The following is a 26,578-nucleotide window of genomic DNA, read 5'->3' on the forward strand; positions in this document are numbered from 1 at the left end:
TAATTTTCCCTTTGGGGCCCCGCCCTGGCCCCAGGGGTTGGGGTAGGAATCCCAATTTTACAATTTTGAAGCCTCATCTACCAAGGATGATTCTGACCAAGTTTGAAAAAAATCCATCCACTGGTTCTTGAGAAGAAGTTGAAAATGTAAAAGTTTACGCACGACGCACGACGGACGACGGACGACGACGGACGAAAAGTGATTAGAATAGGTCACTTGAGCAAAGCTCAGGTGACCTAAAAAGAGTGCCCAAGATGGGTCGAAAGACAGAGGAACACAAACATTGTTATCAAGTTTGAAAGAATTTGGCTAATATTTGCTAGAGTTATTAAGCGGAAACTGCAGATTATGACGTTTTTCATTAATCAAGGGGCCATAACTCCACCAAATGGAATCAATCAAAGTAGTTGTCAAACTTGGTTGAGCCCTTAATGCGTTGAACCCTGTTACTAAGGTTGAAGACAATCAGATAATATTTGCAAGAGTGAATGAACAGACACGGCAGTTAATGACGTTTTTCATTAATCAAGGGGCCATAACTACGCCAAATGGAGTCTCCTGAAAGTGGTCATCGAACTTTGCCGAGCCCTTAAGACATTTAACCCTGTTACCAAGTTTGAAGAAAATCTGTTAACATTTGTTGCAGTTATTGCACGGAAACGGCAGATAATGATGTTTTTCGCTATTCAAGGGGTCATAACACCGCCAAATAAAGTCTGCTGAGACAGACGGACAGACACAAATTAATATCCCCCGTTTATGTGAAAGAGAGGGATTACTAGCTTTATGGTACAATACAATATCTGCATTGTGTTATACTCAGTTAAACTGAAAACAAAATATATGCTCTGGTCACTTGTCTTTTAATTTCTTTGAGAAGTCGGGCAGATATATAGTTAAAAAAAATGTCTATCCTGGGAGCTGCAATATTGAAGTTTGCCAGACTGCTGGAATTCTCCCCTCGGAGATGTAACAGTACTGAAAGGTTCGTTAGACTGATATAATCAGTTTACGTTACCTGCCAGGCCAGCATGTGGTTAATGGTTCATGTTCCACCTTGATAACATGGTTCAGGTCTGTCTGGGCAGTGTTGGGGAGCTCTGCTGTGCTGATGGCACTGTGTACAGTCACGTCTGTCTCCTGGGGGTTCAGGTTGAATGAATCAATGGGATTTGCATCCGTCTCGTTGTTGTATAGCATAAGTATGTTGTCTTCCAGCGACGCCCATTTCCTCTCCCAGCCCTGTGTCCCTGTACTGTAATACAGCAATCGCAGAATGATGACATGTAAGGAAATCTATTATAGCGTAAACATTCTCCATGCATACAGGTCTACTGTACAGGTCTGTTTGAGGAAGCTCTATATGTTCCTAAGTGTAAGACACCTTGGTATCAGACAGGTTCATACAAGGATTTAATAACATTTTTTTCAATTACATGCTGGTATAAACATTGAAAAACATTGTTAAATCCTTATATTTATATTCTAAATTTTTGTTATTATTGACCTTAATACCGATATTCCCTTAGATTTTCGATATTGAGATGTTTATGTCCTGGAACAGAATGTTTGATTCTAGCGGTTGTCTCATATTATTTGAAGCAGGAGAAGCTTCAAAATGACACTGATCCAAATGCGTTCATAGCCCTATGACATCATTTCTTATGGCACAATAGTAATATGTGTAGTTAGAGGAATTAGCAGCGGAAATGTAAATATATAGCACAACTAGTGAAACCTTTGTGCTAACTGAACCTGTATATCATGTATACTTACCAACCAGAAGAAAATGTTCAGAAATTATCCATGAGCCTCTTTGGGTAAGAACATTGTACCGTTTTAATTTCATGTTTAAGTGTATGGTAGCTGGGTATCTTGATGAAGCCCAATATGTGTGTGAGTGTATGGTACAATGAGTCTTATATTTGAGGAAGTCCAATATCCAAGTGTATTGTACCTGGGTATTTTGAGGAAACCTTGCATGTGTATGGGTTTATCATCCTTGCACAGTGACAGCTTTCTGTTGACCGGTGTATTCTCGTCCAGGCTCATTATCTCCTGGAAGTGTTGGACATACTCTGTAGGAAGGCCACAGGTGGCGGGAGCTGCTGAGACACACTTTGGGTGACATACCATGTGGTACTCGGTAACAGTATACACGGTAATTATACTGGAGCTGCTGAGACACACTTTGGGTGATATACCATGTGGCACTCTGTAACATTATACACGGTAATTATAATGGAGCTGCTGAGGCACACTTTGGGTGACATACCATGTGGTACTCGGTAACAGTATACACGGTAATTATACTGGAGCTGCTGAGACACACTTTGGGGGACATACCATGTGGCATTCTGTAACAGTATACACGGTAAGTATAATGGAGCTGCTGAGACACACTTTGGCTGACATACCATGTGGCACTCTGTAACATTATACACGGTAATTATAATGGAGCTGCTGAGACACACTATGGGTGACATACCATGCGGCACTCTGTAACAGCATACACGGTAATTATAATGGAGCTGCTGAGGCACACTTTGGGTGACATACCATGTGACACTCTGTAACAGTATACACGGTAATCATAATGGAGCTGCTGAGACACACTATGGGTGACATACCATGCGGCACTCTGTAACAGCATACACGGTAATTATAATGGAGCTGCTGAGGCACACTTTGGGTGACATACCATGTGGTACTCGGTAACAGTATACACGGTAATTATAATGTAGCTGCTGAGACACACTTTGGGTGATATACCATGTGGCACTCTGTAACAGTATACCCGGTAATTATAATGGAGCTGCTGAGACCCACTTTGGGTGACATACCATGTGACACTCTGTAACAGTATACACGGTAATCATAATGGAGCTGCTGAGACACACTATGGGTGACATACCATGCGGCACTCTGTAACAGCATACACGGTAATTATAATGGAGCTGCTGAGACCCACTTTGGGTGACATTCCATGTGACACTCTGTAACAGTATACACGGTAGTTATAATGGAGCTGCTGAGACACACTTTGGCTGACATACCATGTGGCACTCTGTTACAGTATACACGGTAATTATAATGTAGCTGCTGAGACACACTTTGGGTGATATACCATGTGGCACTCTGTAACAGTATACACGGTAATTATAATATTTCTGTTGTCACAAAGATGACTCAAGCAATAAAATAGAAAGACAGAAAAAGGTGAATTAAATCTTTTACAATATGAATGGTATTTTCACAAAATCAACCAAAATTGGTGTACTAAACTAGATAAAGCTTTTATAGTGCCTACACTGCATAAACTTGTAATTCATTCAATCCTTCGTAAAGACCAGAAATAATAGAGAACATGTTTTCATGGAATGAATGAACTGAATTGGTTAATCGAGGGTTTAAACGTTTTTTGTCACCTATTGTCAGACACTGCTGGTCCTAGTTACAGGAGGAAAGATTATTGGGGATATTTTCACACTGATCCAAGTATTTTGACACGTTTTTCATTTTCAAAACTGTTTCACTGATCCAAGTATTTTGACATGTTTTACATTTTCAAAACTGTTTCACTGATCCAACTGTCTACTGGAACATTTGAATGTCAGTTAAATATCATATATTTGGTGTCCTTATATGATCTGTGGTACCAGTGTCAGCCAAATGTAAATTTGCATCAATGTTTCCTGTCCTACAAGACACAGCACAGGTGTGACAGCTCACCTATACCACACAGCACAGGTGTGACAGCTCAACTACACCACACAGCACAGGTGTGACAGTTCACCTACACCACACAGCACAGGTGTGACAGCTCGCCTACACCACACAGCACAGGTGTGACAGCTCCCCTACACCACACAGCACAGGTGTGACAGCTCGCCTACACCACACAGCACAGGTGTGACAGCTCAACTACACCACACAGCACAGGTGTGACAGTTCACCTACACCACACAGCACAGGTGTGACAGCTCGCCTACACCACACAGCACAGGTGTGACAGCTCCCCTACACCACACAGCACAGGTGTGACAGCTCAACTACACCACACAGCACAGGTGTGACAGTTCACCTACACCACACAGCACAGGTGTGACAGCTCGCCTACACCACACAGCACAGGTGTGACAGCTCAACTACACCACACAGCACAGGTGTGACAGTTCACCTACACCACACAGCACAGGTGTGACAGCTCAACTACACCACACAGCACAGGTGTGACAGTTCACCTACACCACACAGCACAGGTGTGACAGCTCCCCTATACCACACAGGACAGGTGTGACAGCTCCCCTACACCACACAGCACAGGTGTGACAGCTCACCTACGCCACACAGCACAGGTGTGACAGCTCGCCTACACCACACAGCACAGGTGTGACAGCTCATCTACACCACACAGCACAGGTGTGACAGCTCAACTACACCACACAGCACAGGTGTGACAGTTCACCTACACCACACAGCACAGGTGTGACAGCTCGCCTACACCACACAGCACAGGTGTGACAGCTCACCTATAACACACAGGACAGGTGTTACAGCTCACCTACACCACACAGCACAGGTGTGACAGCTCACCTACACCACACAGCACAGGTGTGACAGCTCACCTTGACACTTGGATGCCTGTTTGACAAACGGTACACTGCCGAGACAGACAGCACACTTGGTAGCGCGTGTGTTGAGTCCCGTGATGAAGCGGTGCGGGATGTTGTGGTGCATCCTCTGACTGGCAGTCTGGGGAAGGCTGTAGGAGTACACACTGCTAGACCTCTTCACACTCGGGGTCAGTAGGTTGACTGATGCAGAGTGAGCTGACGGCGACCTAACTAGGGCAGCCACAGCAACTCTGTCGCTTGGCGTCAGGGTGTCATTTTCCTTCAGGGATCCCATCAATTTTAATACTGAAAATATTAACAGTTCTTTGTCTACTTGGAAACTCTAAACTTCTCTGTATGATTACATTTACCACTCTTTTTCTAGAACATTTTCCTGTAAGATTATGTTTACCATATTTCTGTGTAATTATTTACTATTTTACAGCATATTCTCCATTTTTCTATATTCATTATATCTACCAGTTCTCTGAAAAAATCATAGATACCAGTGGGTATCATTATTCTGTACGATTACATGTTTATATTAACAGTTCTCTGTATAAATACATAAAGAAACAAAATGTATCTGAAAAAAAACCTTAAATTTTTTGTTTATTCTATATGATACAAAATGCTTTATATCGGTTAGTTGTGAGTCATATGTATACAGCATGTTTGTTTTAGTCTATGATTAAACAGTCTAATGGGATTTAACTATTGACATTGACAAAACAATGATAAAATATTGTCTTAAAATAGTCAGAGTGACCTTGACATTAATTGCAGCCAGCTGAAACCCATGATAAAATATTGTCTTAAAATAGTCAGAGTGACCTTGACATAAATTGCAGCCAGCTGAAACCCATATTTGTTTAAGTGGTAAAGAACTTGCATAATACTGAGGCCCTGGCCTGTAATCATGAAACCATTCTCATGCTAAAGCATGGATTTTGTGCTCATGCCAATTTTTTTTGTTCCCGTCATAAATTAATAAAAAAAACAACTTTTTGTCAATTGTTTGGAAAATTATTTAACTCATTCACCCCTGAAGACACATTTGCACTCTTCCAATTCAAAGATTGGAATAGTTCATCATGAAATTTCAGGGATGAATGAGTTAAGAGACTTAAAAGCCAAATACAGTTTTCAATGTTTACATTTGACTTTTTGATCGTTTGACATGATCTAAGCGAGTTACAAGAAGGTTGGTTTGAGCACAGAATCCATGCTTGAGCATGAGAACAGAATACGGGCCCAGACTCTGGCCTTGATTATTTTGAAAAGAAATCCTTAATTTACAAACTTTATTGACAGGTATTTCCCTTATTCTACATTGATCATGGTCGCAATATTTCTTGTGTAAATCAGTTATCTTTGTCACATAGAAATTCTATTGGTAAATTTTCTTTAATTAGATAGGATTTGCAGTAATAGAAAATTGTTTTGGGCAAGTAACAAGAGCTCATATTACCTTGGTAACAAGGGTTCACAGTAGATAACTAGAACTGTAAGCCAAAGGCTTACTAAGGCAAAGCAATACAGTCTCCCGCTCCTATATAAACCAGAACTGTTGACTTACAAAGGCAAAGCATTGCAAAAAAATATAGTCTCCCACCAGTAATGATTACTTTATTGGCTGAGCTGTACAATGATTTAAGTATACAGGTCACTCACATACTTCCTGTACTCACCCTCAATGCCAAAACATACTTGCAAACCAAATTTTGTTAGCCCAGATGAACAAGGTTTGCTAAATTGTCCTAGTAGTTTAAGAAAAGATGTGAGAGCAAAGGTTTTTAGCAAAGGGCCATAACTCCTTAAAAAGAGTTGAAAAGATAAAATTCTGCCCTGATGCACGACATTAGGGAGTAATTACCACATCTTTACACTTTCATTGAAATTGGCCAAGTAGTTTAGGTGGCATACAAAGTTTGTTTTCAACAAAGGGGCATAACTCCTTTTAAAAGGGTCAGAATGAAAAAGTACTACTTGGATGCACAACGTCAAGGGGCAGTTGCCATATCTGTAAACCTCCTTTGAATTTGGCCACATAGAATAGGAGAAGTTGTCGGGACAAGGGTTTTTCAACAAAAGGACATAACTGCATAAAAAGGGTTGGAAAAAAATACCTGGATGCACAACTTTAGGTGGTAGTTATCATATCTGAAAAGGTCCGTTGAAATTGGGAGCATAGTGTTGGAGTTGTCTGGAGAAGTATTTTTCATCAAAGGACCATTACTCCGTAAAAAAGGGTCAGAATGAAAAAAAATATCAGGTGGGAGTTATCATATCTGAAAACTTTCATTGAAACTGGTCCATAACTTTAGAAGGAAGTGTCCGGACATCCGAACAGACAGACAGACAGACAGACAGACAAACAAGTATACTCTCCCTAACTTCATTGCCGGGGTTATAACAAGGGTGCATATTACCTAGATAACAAGGGCTCATATTGAGTATTTATATCCCAAACTTACAGTTGGTTAACATTGATTTTTTAATAAAGACCTTTATCTTTAGAAACAATAATGTCAGATTATCTTGTATGCATACAAAAAAGCACTTGAGTTTACAAGTTCTAGCAGAAGCACCAAACGGTTTTCATCTGTTTTCCCTGATATCCGAACACACAATCACAGCATGTTAACTAAAAGAAGATATATTTCACCACAACCATACACTAAATATGACAGGTGTATAATTTGTCAGGAGTAAATGTGACACGATGGCCGCCCATACCTGACTGATTTTTCTCCGAGGCTCCAGGTATGGTATTCTCCTCACACCCTGATAGTGTGTATTAAATATGTCATGATAGATGGATATTGTTGTCATGGAAACAAAGCCAATACGTAGGAAATTTCAGACTGACACACAGAATTTCCACGTTTCATTTAATTTTTTGCACCACATTGTTGTCTTAAAAAGGAGAAGTCTCCAAAACTAATATTTTTTCACCAAATTGTGCATTTCAATCGTTCATTCCTGACCTACATTTTCTTGCCTTCATGAAAGTTTTTATATATGCAATCGAAAAGAATTACCTACATAACATTCTCTATGAATTATCCGATTTCAATATATATACATCATAACACACATTACTATTCTCTAACTTCCCCATCAGTTACTCTGGTTGTATATCCACATACTAATATCTATGTGCTCTGTCAGTTATCTCTGTTGTAAATATATGAAGAAATGCCTACCTCTCCTATATCTACATTTATGAAGAAAAATGCCTACCTCTCCTATATCTACATTTATAAAGTAATGCCTACCTCTCCTATATCTACATTTATAAAGAAATGCCTACCTCACCTATATCTACATTTATAAAGTAATGCCTACCTCTCCTATATCTACATTTATAAAGTAATGCCTACCTCTCCTATATCTACATTCTTAATGTTATACCTTCCTCTGCTATCATTTTATAACAAGAGTGACAACTTAACTACTTCTTATCTTTTTATAGGACAGTTCTGTACTTACACTCATTAGCCTGTGCAAACTTTTCCTGCCTCAGTTTCTCGTTCTGTTCCTGAAGTTTATTGCAGCGCTTGCGTTCCTGGTCGAGTGCCGTCTGTAGGTCAAGGTAGGGCATCGGGTTTCCAGGGCTGAGAACATCCTTAGTTTTAGCACTTCCAAATAGCTTACTCCCCGACTACAACAGGGACATAAAAAATCCTTAACACTTCAAAACAACTTATTCCAGCACTACATAAGCAGCATATATCAAGATTAGCTAAACATTCTTTGTCAAACACTCCCAAATAACTTACTCCCCAAGTACAACAGGGAAATACAGTATTCTTTGACAAACACTCCCAAATAACTTACTCCAAGATTACAACAGGAGTACACACCATTTGTTATTAACACTCCCAAATAACTTACTCACTGACTACAACAAGGAAATATAATATCCTTAACACTTCTCGCTCACAATGGCTTACTCCCAGACTACTACAGGGGCATATCACATCTTGTCCTCAACATTCCCAAACATTTTAGTCCCTGTCCCTGACTTATATTCAGCCAGAGCGATAGATTACTTTACAACTTTAATACAAAACTTGTTTTGGAAAAATATCAATGCACAATAGTCTGATTTATTGAACAAATTTTCCCAAACTAATCCTGTATACCTTTTTCTTCTTAGTAGCACTGTTCTCAGCCCACAGCGCATGGAGGTAGTCAATGAGCTTCATCTGCTGGCCGATGGTACTCTCAAACTTGTATTTCTCCAGGAAATGAACACCCTAAATTGTAACAGTAAAATATTACAATGTCAACATATACATATATAATTTTATCAGCTCACTATCTGATGATGGTCGGCAAAATATTAGGGCCAAACTTTCACTGAAAATTAAGTACCTGGCTTAAGATCTCAATGAGCTTATGAGAGCACACAATACATCCTCCGAGAATGAGAATACATCGAAAGAATATCCATAATAGTTATGGCCTTGACAAAACTAACTATATTAGAGCCAAAAGGACATGAAATAAATTATTTCCTTTTTGGCAATAGGTGACATAATATTGATGCCTATTGTGTAACAGTAACCAGATCAAGGACATATGCTATGTAAGCTCCGGTATCAGCGTGATAGGTGAAAGCTAATGAAAATTACCAGAACTTTTACTATAAGGATAGATATCTGACCTGCAGAGCATCTGTAAAGCCTTCCAGGTCCATCTTTTCACCAAAGATGAGCTCAAATTTGTCCATGGCCTCGTCCAGATGGTGCTTCAGCTTAAGGTTCTTTGTCCGCAGATCCTGGCACTCCGTCATTACAGTGGAGATCTGTAAAAATTCACTCTCCATATCAACACATCACACTTTATACGGTATCTTATAGCTAGGTTGATGTGTAAAAATTACAAATTGAAGAAATGCTAAATCTGTGAGTTTCAAATTATCAGGTTAGTTATGTTTGCTGTCATGTTAAATTTTAATTATCATATGGGAAAATGAAATGCTGAATACAGTATTTTATAGACACCAACAAACGTATATTTAATAAGATAAAACAAGTTATTAATATTAAGCATATCTTACAAATTAACAGAAATTTACAGTAGAAACGTGTATAATACCATATAGCATATTTCTCTGGAAACAGATATTCAAATGAATGTAGAAATCGTTTAAGTAACAGACATGTACACAATGAAAACTGCCTAAATGACAATCTGTCTATGAAGATCACCTGGTCCTATCTACCATAGAAAGATACTCATATTGTGATTTTTTTTAACTAACAATCTCTCAATGAAGACCATCAGGATGATCTTTATCAACACGGTTCTCTGTAAAGTCTTCACTTAATAATGAAATAAACACAATTATTCATGCAGTATTTTACCTGTATCACCTCTTTTTTAATGTTCTCTAAATCAGACATCATTAACCTCCTATCATCCCTCGCTTCTTTTAAATATGTTGAATTTTAACAAATAAGTCAGTGATGACTGTATGTTATTAATGATATACTTAGCAACATTATTTTCACCAAATTGGACAAAATAATTGGCCAAATCATGGAACATTAATGTAAAATGGAGCAAAAAGCTTTAAGAAATTGAATTTTCTTTTTTTTTATATAAAAGATGAGAAAGTTTTAAAGACAGATTTGGTTTCAGATGAGTTACCTCCTCCTTGAGAGCTCTTTTCTCATCCAGGTCAGCCTCTAGGTTACGTTTCTGTGAGTCGGCCACACACTTGAGCTGCATGTTGTGTTCCTTTAGCTCCGACACCTGTTGGACAGTACATTGTATGTAATCACCTTGATCTATGTTGTACGCAATAACAAATCATAAATATTCCACCAGTCAAATATCCTTACCAGTACAATCCATATCTGTCTAGTGACTGTGTAAATGTTACCCTTCACAGTGGGAATACAACCAGTAACAAGCAACCCCTCCACTACCACATTGTACACAGTGAATACTATTCTTGTAATAAAGCTGCTTATTAATTTTTGTCATCATTATCACCCGCATTGTGAAAGGGAAAAGGACAAAAGTGAAACTAGTAAATACTAATATTTCTTGGTTTACAACAATCTGTTTGTCTTACAAAGCAATTGGCAAAATAACTGCAATTTTCCATGCAATCTTAAATTATGTGGAGAAATATTTGGTCAGTATACAGTGATTTAAAGGTGATATGCTACCTTACACATTACTAGTATACCTGTGACTTGTATTACAAAAGGTCAAAGTAGGTATCAAGTGCAAATAAAATAGTGTGGGTATGACTAATGAAACAACATACAAATGGACAGTACAAAAGCATGTCACCCTAAACATAATTCTATGGGGGAAGGAGAGACACATGACACTATCCAAACAATATAGCTATAATAGTTCCTGGTATGGCCTGTCTCGCTTCTGTACCTGAGAATATTACAAAATGTTTCTCAGATTAGTATACCATAGCTGCCTTTATATACAAACCTTGGCTTCATTTTCAGACCAGCTCTCCAATCTCCCATACTTTGTGGTTAAGAGCCTCTATATACAAACTTTGGCTTCATTTTCAGAACAGCTTTCTGTATCTCCCATACTTTGTGGTAAAGAGCCTCTATATACAAACCTTGGTTCAATTTTCAGACCAGCTCTCTGTATCTCCCATATTCTGTGGTTAAGAGCCTCTATATACAAACCTTGGCTTCATTTTCAGACCAGCTCTCCAATCTCCCATACTTTGTGGTTAAGTGCCTTTATATACAAACCTTGGCTTCATTTTTCAGACCAGCTCTCTGTATCTCCCATACTTTGGTGGTTAAGAGCCTCTATATACAAACCTTGGCTTCATTTTCAGACCAGCTCTCTGTATCTCCCATACTTTGTGGTTAAGAGCCTCTATATACAAACCTTGGCTTCATTTTCAGACCAGCTCTCTGTATCTCCCATACTTTGTGGTTAAGAGCCTCTATATACAAACCTTGGCTTCATTTTCAGACCAGCTCTCTGTATCTCCCATACTTTGTGGTTAAGAGCCTCTATATACAAACCTTGGCTTCATTTTCAGACCAGCTCTCTGTATCTCCCATACTTTGTGGTTAAGAGCCTCTATATACAAACCTTGGCTTCATTTTCAGACCAGCTCTCTGTATCTCCCATACTTTGTGGTTAAGAGCCTCTATATACAAACCTTGGCTTCATTTTCAGACCAGCTCTCTGTATCTCCCATACTTTGTGGTTAAGAGCCTCTATATACAAACCTTGGCTTCATTTTCAGACCAGCTCTCTGTATCTCCCATACTTTGTGGTTAAGAGCCTCTATATACAAACCTTGGCTTCATTTTCAGACCAGCTCTCTGTATCTCCCATACTTTGTGGTTAAGAGCCTCTATATACAAACCTTGGCTTCATTTTCAGACCAGCTCTCTGTATCTCCCATACTTTGTGGTTAAGAGCCTCTATATACAAACCTTGGCTTCATTTTCAGACCAGCTCTCTGTATCTCCCATACTTTGTGGTTAAGAGCCTCTATATACAAACCTTGGCTTCATTTTCAGACCAGCTCTCTGTATCTCCCATACTTTGTGGTTAAGAGCCTCTATATACAAACCTTGGCTTCATTTTCAGACCAGCTCTCTGTATCTCCCATACTTTGTGGTTAAGAGCCTCTATATACAAACCTTGGCTTCATTTTCAGACCAGCTCTCTGTATCTCCCATACTTTGTGGTTAAGAGCCTCTATATACAAACCTTGGCTTCATTTTCAGACCAGCTCTCTGTATCTCCCATACTTTGTGGTTAAGAGCCTCTATATACAAACCTTGGCTTCATTTTCAGACCAGCTCTCTGTATCTCCCATACTTTGTGGTTAAGAGCCTCTATATACAAACCTTGGCTTCATTTTCAGACCAGCTCTCTGTATCTCCCATACTTTGTGGTTAAGAGCCTCTATATACAAACCTTGGCTTCATTTTCAGACCAGCTCTCTGTATCTCCCATACTTTGTGGTTAAGAGCCTCTATATACAAACCTTGGCTTCATTTTCAGACCAGCTCTCTGTATCTCCCATACTTTGTGGTTAAGAGCCTCTATATACAAACCTTGGCTTCATTTTCAGACCAGCTCTCTGTATCTCCCATACTTTGTGGTTAAGAGCCTCTATATACAAACCTTGGCTTCATTTTCAGACCAGCTCTCTGTATCTCCCATACTTTGTGGTTAAGAGCCTCTATATACAAACCTTGGCTTCATTTTCAGACCAGCTCTCTGTATCTCCCATACTTTGTGGTTAAGAGCCTCTATATACAAACCTTGGCTTCATTTTCAGACCAGCTCTCTGTATCTCCCATACTTTGTGGTTAAGTGCCTCTATATACAAACCTTGGCTTCATTTTTCAGACCAGCTCTCTGTATCTCCCATACTTTGGTGGTTAAGAGCCTCTATATACAAACCTTGGCTTCATTTTCAGACCAGCTCTCTGTATCTCCCATACTTTGTGGTTAAGAGCTTCTATATACAAACCTTGGCTTCATTTTTCAGATCAGCTCTCCAATCTCCCATACTTTGTGGTTAAGAGCCTTTATATACAAACCTTGGCTTCATTTTCAGACCAGCTCTCTGTATCTCCCATACTTTGTGGTTAAGAGCCTCTATATACAAACCTTGGCTTCATTTTTTAGACCAGCTCTCTGTATCTCCCATATTCTGTGGTTAAGAGCCTCTATTTCAGCCTTGTGAGATGCCTTCGTGGATGTCATCTGTTTCTTTATGTTTGCTACCTTCTCACTAGCTGTCTGTCTGTAAATGTGTTAAGTAACAAACTTACTTCACAAGCAAATTCTAAATTTTAGATAAAAAGTGTTAAACATCTCAACAAATTTTCTATTAAAATAGACATATACTATTTGAGTGTTTATTTCACAATTTTACCCAGCAAAGTTTGAAGTTTATAAGGAAATTTGAATAGAATCACAATGGCCGAGAAAATGACGTCAAGCATAAAATGGTAATAAAACATTGGAAACCAATTCTAACAACTGATGAATTCCTGACAAAAGGGATTTTTGGCTACTGGGTTAATACAACGCCTTGTATTATCACATAGTGAAATACACATCTGCGCACTCGTGAATATATTCGTCCGTGCAATAAACTTGTGCTTTCTGATTCGTTAGAAAATACAAGTGTGTGGTCTTGCTTTTATCACATACCTTCTGTATTTGGTAGAGATCGATACAAAGATTTTATAAACTTTGATATTTTTTGCAAATACCGGGAACTTTTCAGTTCGCCATGACATGGGGATTCCCATAAAAAGTAGTTCCGGCTAGTAGGTAAATACAACATTCTGTATTGCACATGTGCAATATAGAACATTGTATTTCATGGTCTGAAAATTGCTTGTATTATTATAAGATTCAACAGGTATATGATAAATAACCTTATATGGCATGGCCTGGTAACTGGCTTTATCCCTATGGTACATGCTACCCTACAAATCATACCTTTGTTTAATTTTACTGGAGAATCAACTGCTGTTCATACGTCTTCTCTAAGATATGTAGTTAGCATGATGTACCAACTTAACTAAGCCTGCTCTTTAATAGGCAGTCTATTTGACTTACTTTGCCTGCTCTAAAGCATGTAGCCGGTGTGAGGTTCCCTCTATTTCTTCCTCCCTCTCCACCACAGCTGTCTCAAAGGTTTCCCTAGAAAATCAAGCTAATGAATAATTACATAAATTACCATTACAAGTGTACCAATAATATCTTAAGGTCAGATTTGTAACAGCAAAAATAATTATTTAGATATTGTGTTATGATGTTTATACATATCAGGGTAAAGAGTATCATCAAGTTAACATAAATCTTTATATATAAATCTGTTCCATGTAAATCACATTACTCCGTTTGTTGTTTACAGAACAATAGTTGTTCAAAATTTGAGAATTAGAAAACAAAACTAGAAAAAACTTTAAACCGAATTCTAGACCTAAACACTGCCAATCCCACATTTTACCAATGCTGCCAGTAATTAGAAATGCATTTTAGCAAATGAGAGATGAAAACCTTGACAAGGGAAATAACTCTAAAACCCTCTGAAGTGGAACACTTTTTGGTGATGATAACAGGTGAAGTGGTACCCTTTATCTGTATAGAACAATAATCTCATGACACTTGCCTGATGTTGTTCCATTCACTCTGCTGACGGTCATGTTCCTCGGTGAGAGCTTCAAGTTCCTGTAACTGTTCCTCTAGTTCACTACACACAGTCTGTAGCTTGGACACTTTCTATAACAGTAAAATAGAGAAATGTCAATAGTCAGCAGCTTAGCCATTTCTATAACAGTGTAATAGACAGGTTTAGACCATGACAGCACTGTCTGTAGCTTAATTACTTTCTCAAATGAGAGTGGCAGTGGTATAATAAGGACCTTTATACCATGCCCAAATCGTCAGTAACTTGGCTATGTACGTTAAGTAACTTGGCTATGTATGCTAAGTAACTTGGCTATGTACGCTAAGTAACTTGGCTATGTACGCTAAGTAACTTGGCTATGGACGTTAAGTAACTTGGCTATGTACGTTAAGTAATAGTTTGCTTTTAGTTTTGATGTCAACACAATCAGGAATATTAAATCTGGCAAGCATACCATCACTCTGAAAACATGTAACAAACAAAAGGATAAATAGGACCTGAAATGCTCACCTGAAACCAACAACAGGATTTGGTAGAAATGAAGGTCAAGGTCATTTATTTGAACAAACTTGAAAGACCTTCATCCCAACAAGCTACAAACCAAATACCATGACTCTAGGACACATTGTTTGGATTAAGATTTTTAACACGTGTAACCATTGTGACCTTGAATGGAGTCAAAATCATTTATTCAATCAATCAATATTTATGTATTGAAATATTAGACATTTAAGACATACCAATGCACTGCAATGGAGCCTTGGAATTATGTGTGTTGTGACATTGTTCATTTGAACAAAGATGATAGCCCCTTCAATTAGGCAAGCTATAGGCCATATATCATAACCCTAAGCCCTGTCGTTCTTAAGAAAAAGACATTTGAAGAAAAAGCTGATGGACAGACAAAGGAAAATATACAATGAATGTCATAATAAAACAACAGCTCAACTTGGTCCTTCAGACCATTTGAGATAAAGAAGCTGAAAAGATGGAATATTTTTTAATAAAATTGGTAAAAGATGTGTACTGCATTAAACATGGGAAATGGCCTCTCACCAAGAGTTGATTATATGCCTGTGGTTCTAGCTCACACTCATGTTCCTTCTGGCCTCTCACCCAGAGTTGATTATATACCTGTGTTTCTAGCTCACACTCATGTTCCTTCTGGCCTCTCACCCAGAGTTGATTATATACCTGTGTTTCTAGCTCACACTCATGTTCCTTCTGGCCTCTCACCCAGAGTTGATTATATACCTGTGTTTCTAGCTCACACTCATGTTCCTTCTGGCCTCTCACCCAGAGTTGATTATATACCTGTGTTTCTAGCTCACACTCATGTTCCTTCTGGCCTCTCACCCAGAGTTGATTATATACCTGTGTTTCTAGCTCACACTCATGTTCCTTCTGGCCTCTCACCCAGAGTTGATTATATACCTGTGTTTCTAGCTCACACTCATGTTCCTTCTGGCCTCTCACCCAGAGTTGATTATATACCTGTGTTTCTAGCTCACACTCATGTTCCTTCTGGCCTCTCACCCAGAGTTGATTATATACCTGTGTTTCTAGCTCACACTCATGTTCCTTCTGGCCTCTCACCCAGAGTTGATTATATACCTGTGTTTCTAGCTCACACTCATGTTCCTTCTGGCCTCTCACCCAGAGTTGATTATATACCTGTGTTTCTAGCTCACACTCATGTTCCTTCTGGCCTCTCACCCAGAGTTGATTATATACCTGTGTTTCTAGCTCACACTCATGTTCCTTCTGGCCTCTCACCCAGAGTTGATTATATACCTGTGTTTCTAGCTCACACTCATGTTCCTTCTGGCCTCTCACCCAGAGTTGATTATATACCTGTGTTTCTAGCTCACACTCATGTTCCTTCTGGCCTCTCACCCAGAGTTGATTATATACCTGTGTTTCTAGCTCACACTCATGTTCCTTCTGGCCTCTCACCCAGAGTTGATTATATACCTGTGTTTCTAGCTCACACTCATGTTCCTTCTGGCCTCTCACCCAGAGTTGATTATATACCTGTGTTTCTAGCTCACACTCATGTTCCTTCTGGCCTCTCACCCAGAGTTGATTATATACCTGTGTTTCTAGCTCACACTCATGTTCCTTCTGGCCTCTCACCCAGAGTTGATTATATACCTGTGTTTCTAGCTCACACTCATGTTCCTTCTGGCCTCTCACCAAGAGTTGATTATATGCCTGTGTATCTAGCTTACACTTATGTTCCTTCTGGTCTCTCACTCAGAGTTGATTATATACCTGTGTTTCTAGCTCACACTTATGTTCCTTCTGGCCTCACACTCAGAGTTGATTATATACCTGTGTTTCTAGCTCAAACTCATGTTCCTTCTGGCCTCTCACTCGGAGTTGATTATATACCTGTGTTTCTAGTTCACACTCATGTTCCTTCTGGCCTCTCTCCCAGAGTTGATTATATACCTGTGTTTCTAACTCACACTCATGTTCCTTCTGTCCTCTCACCCAGGGTTGATTATATACCTGTGTTTCTAGCTGACACTCATGTTCCTTCTGGCCTCTCACTCGGAGTTGATTATATACCTGTGTTTCTAGCCCACACTCATGTTCCTTCTGGCCTCTCATTCAGAGTTGATTATATACCTGTGTTTCTAACTCACACTCATGTTCCTTCTGGCCTCTCTCCCAGAGTTGATTATATACCTGTGTTTCCAGCTCACACTCATGTTCCTTCTGGCCTGTCACTCAGAGTTGATTATATACCTGTGTTTCTAACTCACACTCATGCTCCTTCTGGCCTCTCACTCAGAGTTGATTTTATACCTGTGTTTCTAGCTCACTCTCATGTTCCTTCTGGCCTCTCACCCAGAGTGGATTATATACCTGTGTTTCTAGCTCACCCTCATGTTCCTTCTGGCCTCTCACCAAGGGTTGATTATATGCCTGTGTATCTAGCTTACACTTATGTTCCTTCTGGTCTCTCACTCAGAGTTGATTATATACCTGCGTTTCTAGCTCACACTCATGTTCCTTCGGGCCTCTCACTCAGAGTTGATTATATAACTGTGTTTCTAGCTCACACTCATGCTCCTTCTGGCCTCTCACTCAGAGTTGATTATACACCTGTGTTTCTAGCTCACACTCATGTCCCTTCTGGCCTCTCACTCAGAGTTGATTAAATACCTGTGTTTCTAGCTCACACTCATGTCCCTTCTGGCCTCTCCCCCAGAGTTGATTATATACCTGTGTTTCCAGCTCACACTCATGTTCCTTCTGGCCTGTCACTCAGAGTTGATTATATACCTGTGTTTCTAGCCCACACTCATGTTCCTTCTGACCTCTCACTCAGAGTTGATTATATACCTGCGTTTCTAACTCACACTCATTTTCCTTCTGGCCTCTCACCCAGAGTTGATTATATACCTGCGTTTCTAGCTCACACTCATGTTCCTTCGGGCCTCTCACTCAGAGTTGATTATATACCTGCGTTTCTAGCTCACACTCATGTTCCTTCTGAACCATCTGGTCCTGTATCATGTGCTTCTCCATATTGATGGAACTCTTCTCTTTCTGGAGGCTGGATATCCTATCTTCTGGCCTCTCACCCAGAGTTGATTGTATACCTGTGTTTCTAGCTCACACTCACGTTCCTTCTGGCCTCTCACTCAGAGTTGTTTATATACCTGTGTTTCTAGCTCACACGCATGTTCCTTCTGGCCTCTCACCCAGAGATGATTATATACCTGTGTTTCTAGCTCAAACTCATGTTCCTTCTGGCCTCTCACTCCGAGTTGATTATATACCTGTGTTTCTAGCTGACACTCATGTTCCTTCTGGCCTCTCACCCAGAGATGATTATATACCTGTGTTTCTAGCTCACACTCATGTTCCTTCTGAACCAGCTGGTCCTGTATCATGTGCTTCTCCATATTGATGGAACTCTTCTCTTTCTGGAGGCTGGATATCCTATCTTCCATTTCCTGTGAAAATATGTCACATTTTATTGCTGATTCTGGGTTGGTGACCAAACAATATCCTATTACTGTTGATACTGATCACAATTACATGGAAATGTGCTATATTGTACTCCTATTTAAGTCTCTATATACAATAATTAACTGTATAGAATAGGTATTCATATAATATCAGAGAAATTGAAGACATCTACATCTAGATGTCTCCTACATACCTTATACTGTCTGGTGGATTTCTCAGCTTGAGACTTTAGGAGCTTCAGTTCTTGTTCAAGGTCAATAATATTCTACAAAAGTCAAAAGCAACAAAAGTTTAGAAAATGAGAAGATCAAGCCATCAGCAATAGTTAATATCTACAAAACATAGACAACAAAACCAAAAATTGTGACAATCCTTACCTCTGACCTATGGAGCTTAAGTTGAAGGTCACGGATCTCTGATTCATACCGTTCCTTGTTATTGCGTTCCTGTCTCTCACTGGCAGCTAGCAGTGAGCGGGCTTCACTGAGGGCTAGATTGGCATCATGTAGTTCTCGCCTCAACTCCACAATAACCTGGTCATGTTTCTCCTTCTCCTGAAAAAAACGAATATACAATGGTATGTCTACGTCAACATCTTTACAATATCAATGTCATTTTACAATGGGATGTCTACGGCAACATCTTTACAATATCACTGTCATTTTCCAATGGGATGTCTACGTCAACATCTTTACGATATCACTGTCATTTTACAATGGGATGGCTACGTCAACATCTTTACAATATCACTGTGATTTTACAATGGGATGTCTACGTCAACTTCTTTACAATATCACTGTCATTTTACAATGGTATGTCTACGTCAACATCTTTACAATATTACTGTCATTGTACAATGGATGTCTACATCAACATCTTTACAATATTACTGTCATTTGACAATGGATGTCTACATCAACATCTTTACGATATTACTGTCATTTTACAATGGATGTCTACATCAACATCTTTACAATATTACTGTCATTGTACAATGGATGTCTACATCAACATCTTTACAATATTACTGTCATTTGACAATGGATGTCTACATCAACATCTTTACGATATTACTGTCATTTTACAATGGATGTCTACATCAACATCTTTACGATATTACTGTCATTTTACAATGGATGTCTACATCAACATCTTTACAATATTACTGTCATTGTACAATGGATGTCTACATCAACATCTTTACAATATTACTGTCATTGTACAATGGATGTCTACATCAACATCTTTACAATATTACTGTCATTGTACAATGGATGTCTACATCAACATCTTTACAATATTACTGTCATTTGACAATGGATGTCTACATCAACATCTTTACAATATTACTGTCATTTTACAATGGATGTCTACATCAACATCTTTACAATATCACTGTCGTTATGCAATCAATACAAACAGAACTCTGCCAATTCGTTATATAGCTTTGTGTGGTCATTATGTTGTCATCAGAATATCTTTAATATATCTTGGAACTTTGCAAAACATTCATTTTTAGTACCCTTTATCCAACTTGTAACACCTGTGTATATCCAACTTTAAACACTTGAATTTGTAATTAAGATGTTACTTTATTTTTATAGTGTACTTCACATTCCAAGAAGAAATATTCAGTACGCAACTTCCCTATTTAACATGGATTTAAGTTATAAACTCTTAAAGAACCTATTTTGGTCTAAAATTTCCATAAGATATTCAAATATAAGCGTGAAAATAGCAAAGGTAGATCCTTAATCGTAACTAAAGTACACACAGAGGCATTAAAGAATAGAAACACAAGTATTCCTCAAAAGTGAGTGTAGATTTTATCTGTAAGATTGTTCTGCTCACTACTGATATTAACCACGCCAGACAAACCTTACCTTACTGAATTTCTCCTCCATGACGTGTACCTCACGTTTGTTGCCAGTCGTTTCACGCTGTTTGGACTCCCACTCTACCTGAAGCTCCCTCATCTTCACCTCCAGGGATTTCTTCTCTAGCCTCAATCGATCCACCTCCTCCATGAGACTCTGTATACGGTTTTCACGTTCTTTCGATGCTTTTAGGTCTCCTTCTAGACTCTTCACCTTAATCTCTAGCTGTTCCACCTTCTCCTGTTGATCTTTGACCTTACTTTCCAGGTAATTGTTAGTCTGGCGTATATCTTCAGCATCTGCAATCTTGTTCCAGCGTTTCGTTGCTAAAAGTTTCTGTTCCTCCAACTCTTTTTCTACACTCTGAAGCTGTAAGGTTTAGTTAATATATCTAGTTATTTTTATACTGTCATAAATCTATAACAATATGAGTGATCTGTCCCTTAACTGATAAATCAAGTAAAAGAACCAGTTATATAACAGAAAAAAAGAAAGATTCAAGTATGGACATCAGAAAAAACTTTCCTTAATTAATATTTTCTGATCGGATTATTGCCTTAAGAAACACCTACCTTGACAGTAAGAGCATCTCTCTCCTTTTGTACTGTGGTGAGCTCATTCAATTTACTGGTCTCCTTTTGTAGGTGTTCATTTCTCCTTTCAAGTCCCTCTTTCTCACTCCTGAGCACTATTACCTCCCTTGCTTGGGATTCTGCCTCCTTTAAACGTTTGTTAAGTTTCTCCACCCTCTCCTCTAGCTTACTGACTGAGCGTTCCAGATTGTCTTTGTCGTCAGTCAGGCGTCTAACTTTCTGAGAGAGGTCAAACTTTTCCTCTTTACTCTTGCTAAGCTGGTTTTTAGTCTCTATAAGCTCTGACGATTTGCGGTCACATTCGTCTTTTAAGCTGGACGCCTCTGATTTCCCTCCCTCTAACCGACATACCTGGAGCTTGAGAGAGTCCATTTCAGATTTTATGTCATCCTGCTTCTTCCCTAGGCTTGCCTTCTCTTCCTCCAGTCCTTTGATCTTTTCATTAGCAACTTTGAGTCTGATTTAAAGTAATAAATTACAAGTCATTTAATCTTTTCCTTCAACTTTCAGTCCTAGAGGAAATGCTTAAATACTAGATTACAAAATATTGCAAATTATTTCATCTTTCTATTTATACAAAACAATTAATTGCAACAGTCAGTCTTTAATGGAATTTATCTTTCAATCAATGTAAACAATACAAAGGGCAATAACTTTTACAAAAATTGTCGAAACGAAATTCATTTAAGGGAAACACAACTTCATATCATGATTATAATGTATACCAAGTTTAAAAGAAATCTGTCAAAAAATGTAGGAGGAGATTGCTGGACAAACAAAAGATTACGCCGGACGGACGGACGACCAACCCCATACCATAATACTTTCGTCAAATTTGCAGGCGTATAAAAAGTGTGATGATTACCTGAAGTCAGCATGTTCCTTAGCACGCAGTCTAACTTCCACCTCCCTGTCGCGGGAGTCGGTGAGCTGCCTCTCTAGTCTCTCCAGACGTGACGTCATACGTGAAATGGTCTGCGTAACATGAGTATGAACCTGGTAATCGCCAGATACAACAAAGGGTTAATCTAGCATGCACTACAAGCAGATACAATGATAGCTACACAGTAGAGTGCGGACAAAGTACGACATAGAACAAAGGACCAATAGCTACACAGGAAAGAGTGCGGACACACAGTATGACAGAGAACAAAGGGCCGATAGCTACACAGGAGAGAGTGTGGACACACAGTACGACAGAGAACAAAGGACCGATAGCTACACAGGAGAGAGTGCGGACACACAGTACAACAGAGAACAAAGGGCCGATAGCTACACAGGAGAGAGTAGGGACACACAGTACCACAGAGAACAAAGGGCCGATAGCTACACAGGAGAGAGTGTGGACACACAGTACGTCAGAGAACAAAGGGCCGATAGCTACACAGGAGAGAGTGTGAACACACAGTATGACAGAGAACAAAGGACCGATAGCTACACAGGAGAGAGTGCAGACACAGTACGACAGAGAACAAAGGGCCGATAGCTACACAGGAGAGAGTACGGACACACAGTACCACAGAGAACAAAGGGCCGATAGCTACACAGGAGAGAGTAGGGACACACAGTACCAAAGAGAACAAAGGGCCGATAGCTACACAGGAGAGAGTGTGAACACACAGCACGACAGAGAACAAATGACAGATAGCTACACAGGAGAGAGTGCAGACACAGTACGACAGAGAACAAAGGGCCGATAGCTACACAGGAATGAGTACGGACACACAGTACCACAGAGAACAAAGGGCCAATAAGTACACAGGAGAGAGTGTGAACACACAGTACGACAGAGAACAAAGGGCCGATAGCTACACAGGAGAGAGTGTGAACACACAGTACGACAGAAAACAAAGGACCGATAGCTACACAGGAGAGAGTGCAGACACAGTACGACAGAGAACAAAGGGCCGATAGCTACACAGGAGAGAGTGCTGACCCACAGTACGACAGAACAAAGGACCGATAGCTACCCAGGAGAGAGTGTGGACACACAGTACGACAGAGAACAAAGGGCAGATAGCTACACAGGAGAGAGTGTGGACACACGGTACGACAGAGAACAAAGGACCAATAGCTACACAGGAGAGAGTGTGGACACACAGTACGACAGAGAACAAAGGACCGATAGCTACCCAGGAGAGAGTGTGGACACACAGTACCACAGAGAACAAAGGGCAGATAGCTACACAGGAGAGAGTTTGGACACACAGCACGACAGAGAACAAAGGACCGATAGCTACACAGGAGAGAGTGTGGACACAGTACCACAGAGAACAAAGGACCGTAGCTACACAGGAGAGAGAAGGGACACACAGTACCACAGAGAACAAAGGGCCGATAGCTACACAGGAGAGAGTGCAGACACACAGTACGACATAGAACAAAGGGCAGATAGCTACACAGGAGAGAGTAGGGACACACAGTACGACAGAGAACAAAGGACCGTAGCTACACAGGAGAGAGTGAGGACACACAGTACCATAGAGAACAAAGAACCAATAGCTACACAGGAGAGAGTGTGGACACAGTACGACAGAGAACAAAGGACCGATAGCTACACAGGAGAGAGTGTGGACACACAGTATGACAGAGAACAAAGGACCGATAGCTACACAGGAGAGAGTGTGGACACACAGTACCACAGAGAACAAAGGGCAGATAGCTACACAGGAGAGAGTGTGGACACACAGTATGACAGAGAACAAAGGACCGATAGCTACACAGGAGAGAGTACGAACACACAGTACGACAGAGAACAAAGGGCCGATAGCTACACAGGAGGGAGTAGGGACACACAGAACGACAGAGAACAAAGGGCTGATAGCTACACAGGAGAGATTTTGGACACACAGTACGACATAGAACAAAGGGCAGACAGCTACACAGGAGAGAGAGCGGACACACAGTACGATAGAGAACAAAGGGCAGACAGCTACACAGGAGAGATTTTGGACACACAGTACGACAGATAACAAAGGGCAGATAGCTACACAGGAGAGAGTGCGGACACACAGTACGTCAGAGAACAAAGTAAATCTTAAGAATTGAACATGTATGTGAATTTACATGACAATTATATAAGAAATAATGCCTGCAGATGGATGATATAGATTTATAGTAATAGTGACCCATGTTTTTAACATGTTTTTAACTGAAGAAGGTTGAAACCACAACTCAACAACATAACGGTGGCTGGATAGTGGGACAACAGAATTAGTGGTGGCTGAATAGTGGGACAACAGGATTAGTGGTGGCTGAATAGTGGGACAACAGGGTTAGTGGTGGCTGGATAATGGGACAACAGTATTAGTGGTGGCTGGATAATGGGACAACAGGATCAGTGGTGGCTGGATAGTGGGACAACAGGATCAGTGGTGGCTGGATAGTGGTATAACAGTATTAGTGGTGGCTGGATAATGGGACAACAGGATTAGTGGTGGCTGAATAGTGGGACAACAGGATCAGTGGTGGCTGAATAGTGGGACAACAGGATAAGTGGTGGCTGGATAGGGGAACAACAGGATTAGCGGTGGCTGGATACGGGAACAACAGGATAAGTGGTGGCTGAATAGTGGGACAACAGGATAAGGGGTGGCTTGACAGTGGGACAACAGGATAAGGGGTGGCTGGACAATGGGACAACTTGATTAGTGGTGGCTGGATAGTGGGACAACAGGGTTAGTGGTGGCTGGATAGTGGGACAACAGGATAAGTGGTGGCTGGACAATGGGACAACTTGATTAGTGGTGGCTGAAAAGTGGGACAACAGGGTAAGCGGTGGCTGGATAGGGGAACAACAGGATAAGTGGTGGCTGGACAGTGGGACAACAGGGTTAGCGGTGGCTGAATAGTGGGACAACAGGATAAGGGGTGGCTTGACAGTGGGACAACAGGATAAGGGGTGGCTGGACAATGGGACAACTTGATTAGTGGGGGCTGAAAAGGGGACAACAGGGGTAGCCGTGGCTGGATAGGGGAACAACACGATAAGTGGTGGCTGGACAGTGGGACAACTTGATTAGTGGTGGTAGAATAGCGGGACAACAGGGTTAGTGGTGGCTGGATAGGGGGACAACAGGGTTAGTGGTGGCTGGATAGGGGAACAACAGGATAAGTGGTGGCTGGACAATGGGACAACTTGATTAGTGGTGGCTGAAAAGTGGACAACAGGGTTAGCCGTGGCTGGATAGGGGAACAACACGATAAGTGGTGGCTGGACAGTGGGACAACTTGATTAGTGGTGGCAGAATAGCGGGACAACAGGGTTAGTGGTGGCTGGATAGGGGAACAACAGGATAAGTGGTGGCTGGATAGTGGTACAACCAGATAAGTGGTGGCTAGATAGTGGTACAACCAGATAAGTGGTGGCTGGACAGTGGGACAACTTGATAAGTGGTGGCTGGATAGTGGGACAACAGGATTAGTGGTGGCTAGATTAACAGACTGAATTATAATCATGCAAAGAGACACAGCCTCAAGCAGAAACATAACAATGGATTAGAAAGATACAATCAACATCAGTGTTATGTCTTGAAATTCACACAATTGATCCCTCATTAAATGCTTGTCAATTACATTCAAACAAGTAAGAAGTATTTTTCCATCAGATTCATATTTTTAGTTAGATGTCATGATCAAAGGGCTTGTTGAAACTAATTTGACAAGCAACTGATGATCAGACAATTCATACAGATATATGATTAAAACAATGAAAAAGATTTTTTATCAAAATTTCACCATCACTTGATATTTACTTATTGCATTGTTTTATTCTCTTGTGATGCTTTCAATAGAAACACTGGTCGTTGGGAGTCAAGCGTTGATATTACTTTTTGGGTCTCACCTGTGGACACACCATAAAAGTGGACACACCCCATAACTTGGACACACCCAATAAAAGTGGACACACCCAATAAAAGTGGACACACCCCAATAAAAGTGGACACACCCAATAAAAGTGGACACACCCCAATAAAAGTGGACACACCCAATAAAAGTGGACACACCCCAATATGCCCCTCAAATTGTGTGCATATCCCTGAAATACCCTTTTTTTGTTTAAATGTTTCTAATTGACAAATAGACAGTATCTAAAACAAGTTACCATTATACATGTCATGAAATCAATGAAATAAGTTTCCTAAAATTTTACAATCAAAAGCATGTTAAATCACACCTTTTAACAAGAGGCCCAATGGGCCTGCATCGCTCACCTGGTATTAATCCCACACTTGTAATCTTAAAAGTGGACTAAAATACAGCTACAGGCAGAATATCAGTGTTTGATTCATAAGAACTTATTGAAAGATTTAAACATATGAC

General features: G+C 40.1%; 1 protein-coding gene across 1 annotated transcript in view; it reads right to left on the reverse strand.

Moving 5' to 3' along the window:
• LOC110458544 (citron Rho-interacting kinase-like) overlaps positions 1 to 26,578 on the reverse strand; it is a 61,349-nt gene that overhangs the window by 19,643 nt on the left and 15,128 nt on the right. The window contains exons 20-36 of the mRNA XM_021510294.1: positions 22,122 to 22,252; positions 21,236 to 21,713; positions 20,670 to 21,032; positions 19,164 to 19,340; positions 18,980 to 19,051; positions 18,654 to 18,770; positions 14,782 to 14,891; positions 14,226 to 14,309; positions 13,263 to 13,398; positions 10,281 to 10,385; positions 9,292 to 9,432; positions 8,768 to 8,881; positions 8,112 to 8,283; positions 7,356 to 7,403; positions 4,629 to 4,922; positions 1,958 to 2,144; positions 1,019 to 1,255 (exon numbers count right to left, since the gene is read on the reverse strand). Of these exons, the coding sequence (XP_021365969.1) occupies positions 1,019 to 1,255; positions 1,958 to 2,144; positions 4,629 to 4,922; positions 7,356 to 7,403; positions 8,112 to 8,283; positions 8,768 to 8,881; positions 9,292 to 9,432; positions 10,281 to 10,385; positions 13,263 to 13,398; positions 14,226 to 14,309; positions 14,782 to 14,891; positions 18,654 to 18,770; positions 18,980 to 19,051; positions 19,164 to 19,340; positions 20,670 to 21,032; positions 21,236 to 21,713; positions 22,122 to 22,252 (2,966 nt within the window). The remainder of the gene's footprint in view (positions 1 to 1,018; positions 1,256 to 1,957; positions 2,145 to 4,628; positions 4,923 to 7,355; positions 7,404 to 8,111; positions 8,284 to 8,767; positions 8,882 to 9,291; positions 9,433 to 10,280; positions 10,386 to 13,262; positions 13,399 to 14,225; positions 14,310 to 14,781; positions 14,892 to 18,653; positions 18,771 to 18,979; positions 19,052 to 19,163; positions 19,341 to 20,669; positions 21,033 to 21,235; positions 21,714 to 22,121; positions 22,253 to 26,578) is intronic.

The sequence above is a fragment of the Mizuhopecten yessoensis genome, unplaced genomic scaffold (assembly GCF_002113885.1).
Source record: "Mizuhopecten yessoensis strain PY_sf001 unplaced genomic scaffold, ASM211388v2 scaffold9651, whole genome shotgun sequence".
Taxonomy (NCBI): Eukaryota; Metazoa; Mollusca; class Bivalvia; order Pectinida; family Pectinidae; genus Mizuhopecten; species Mizuhopecten yessoensis.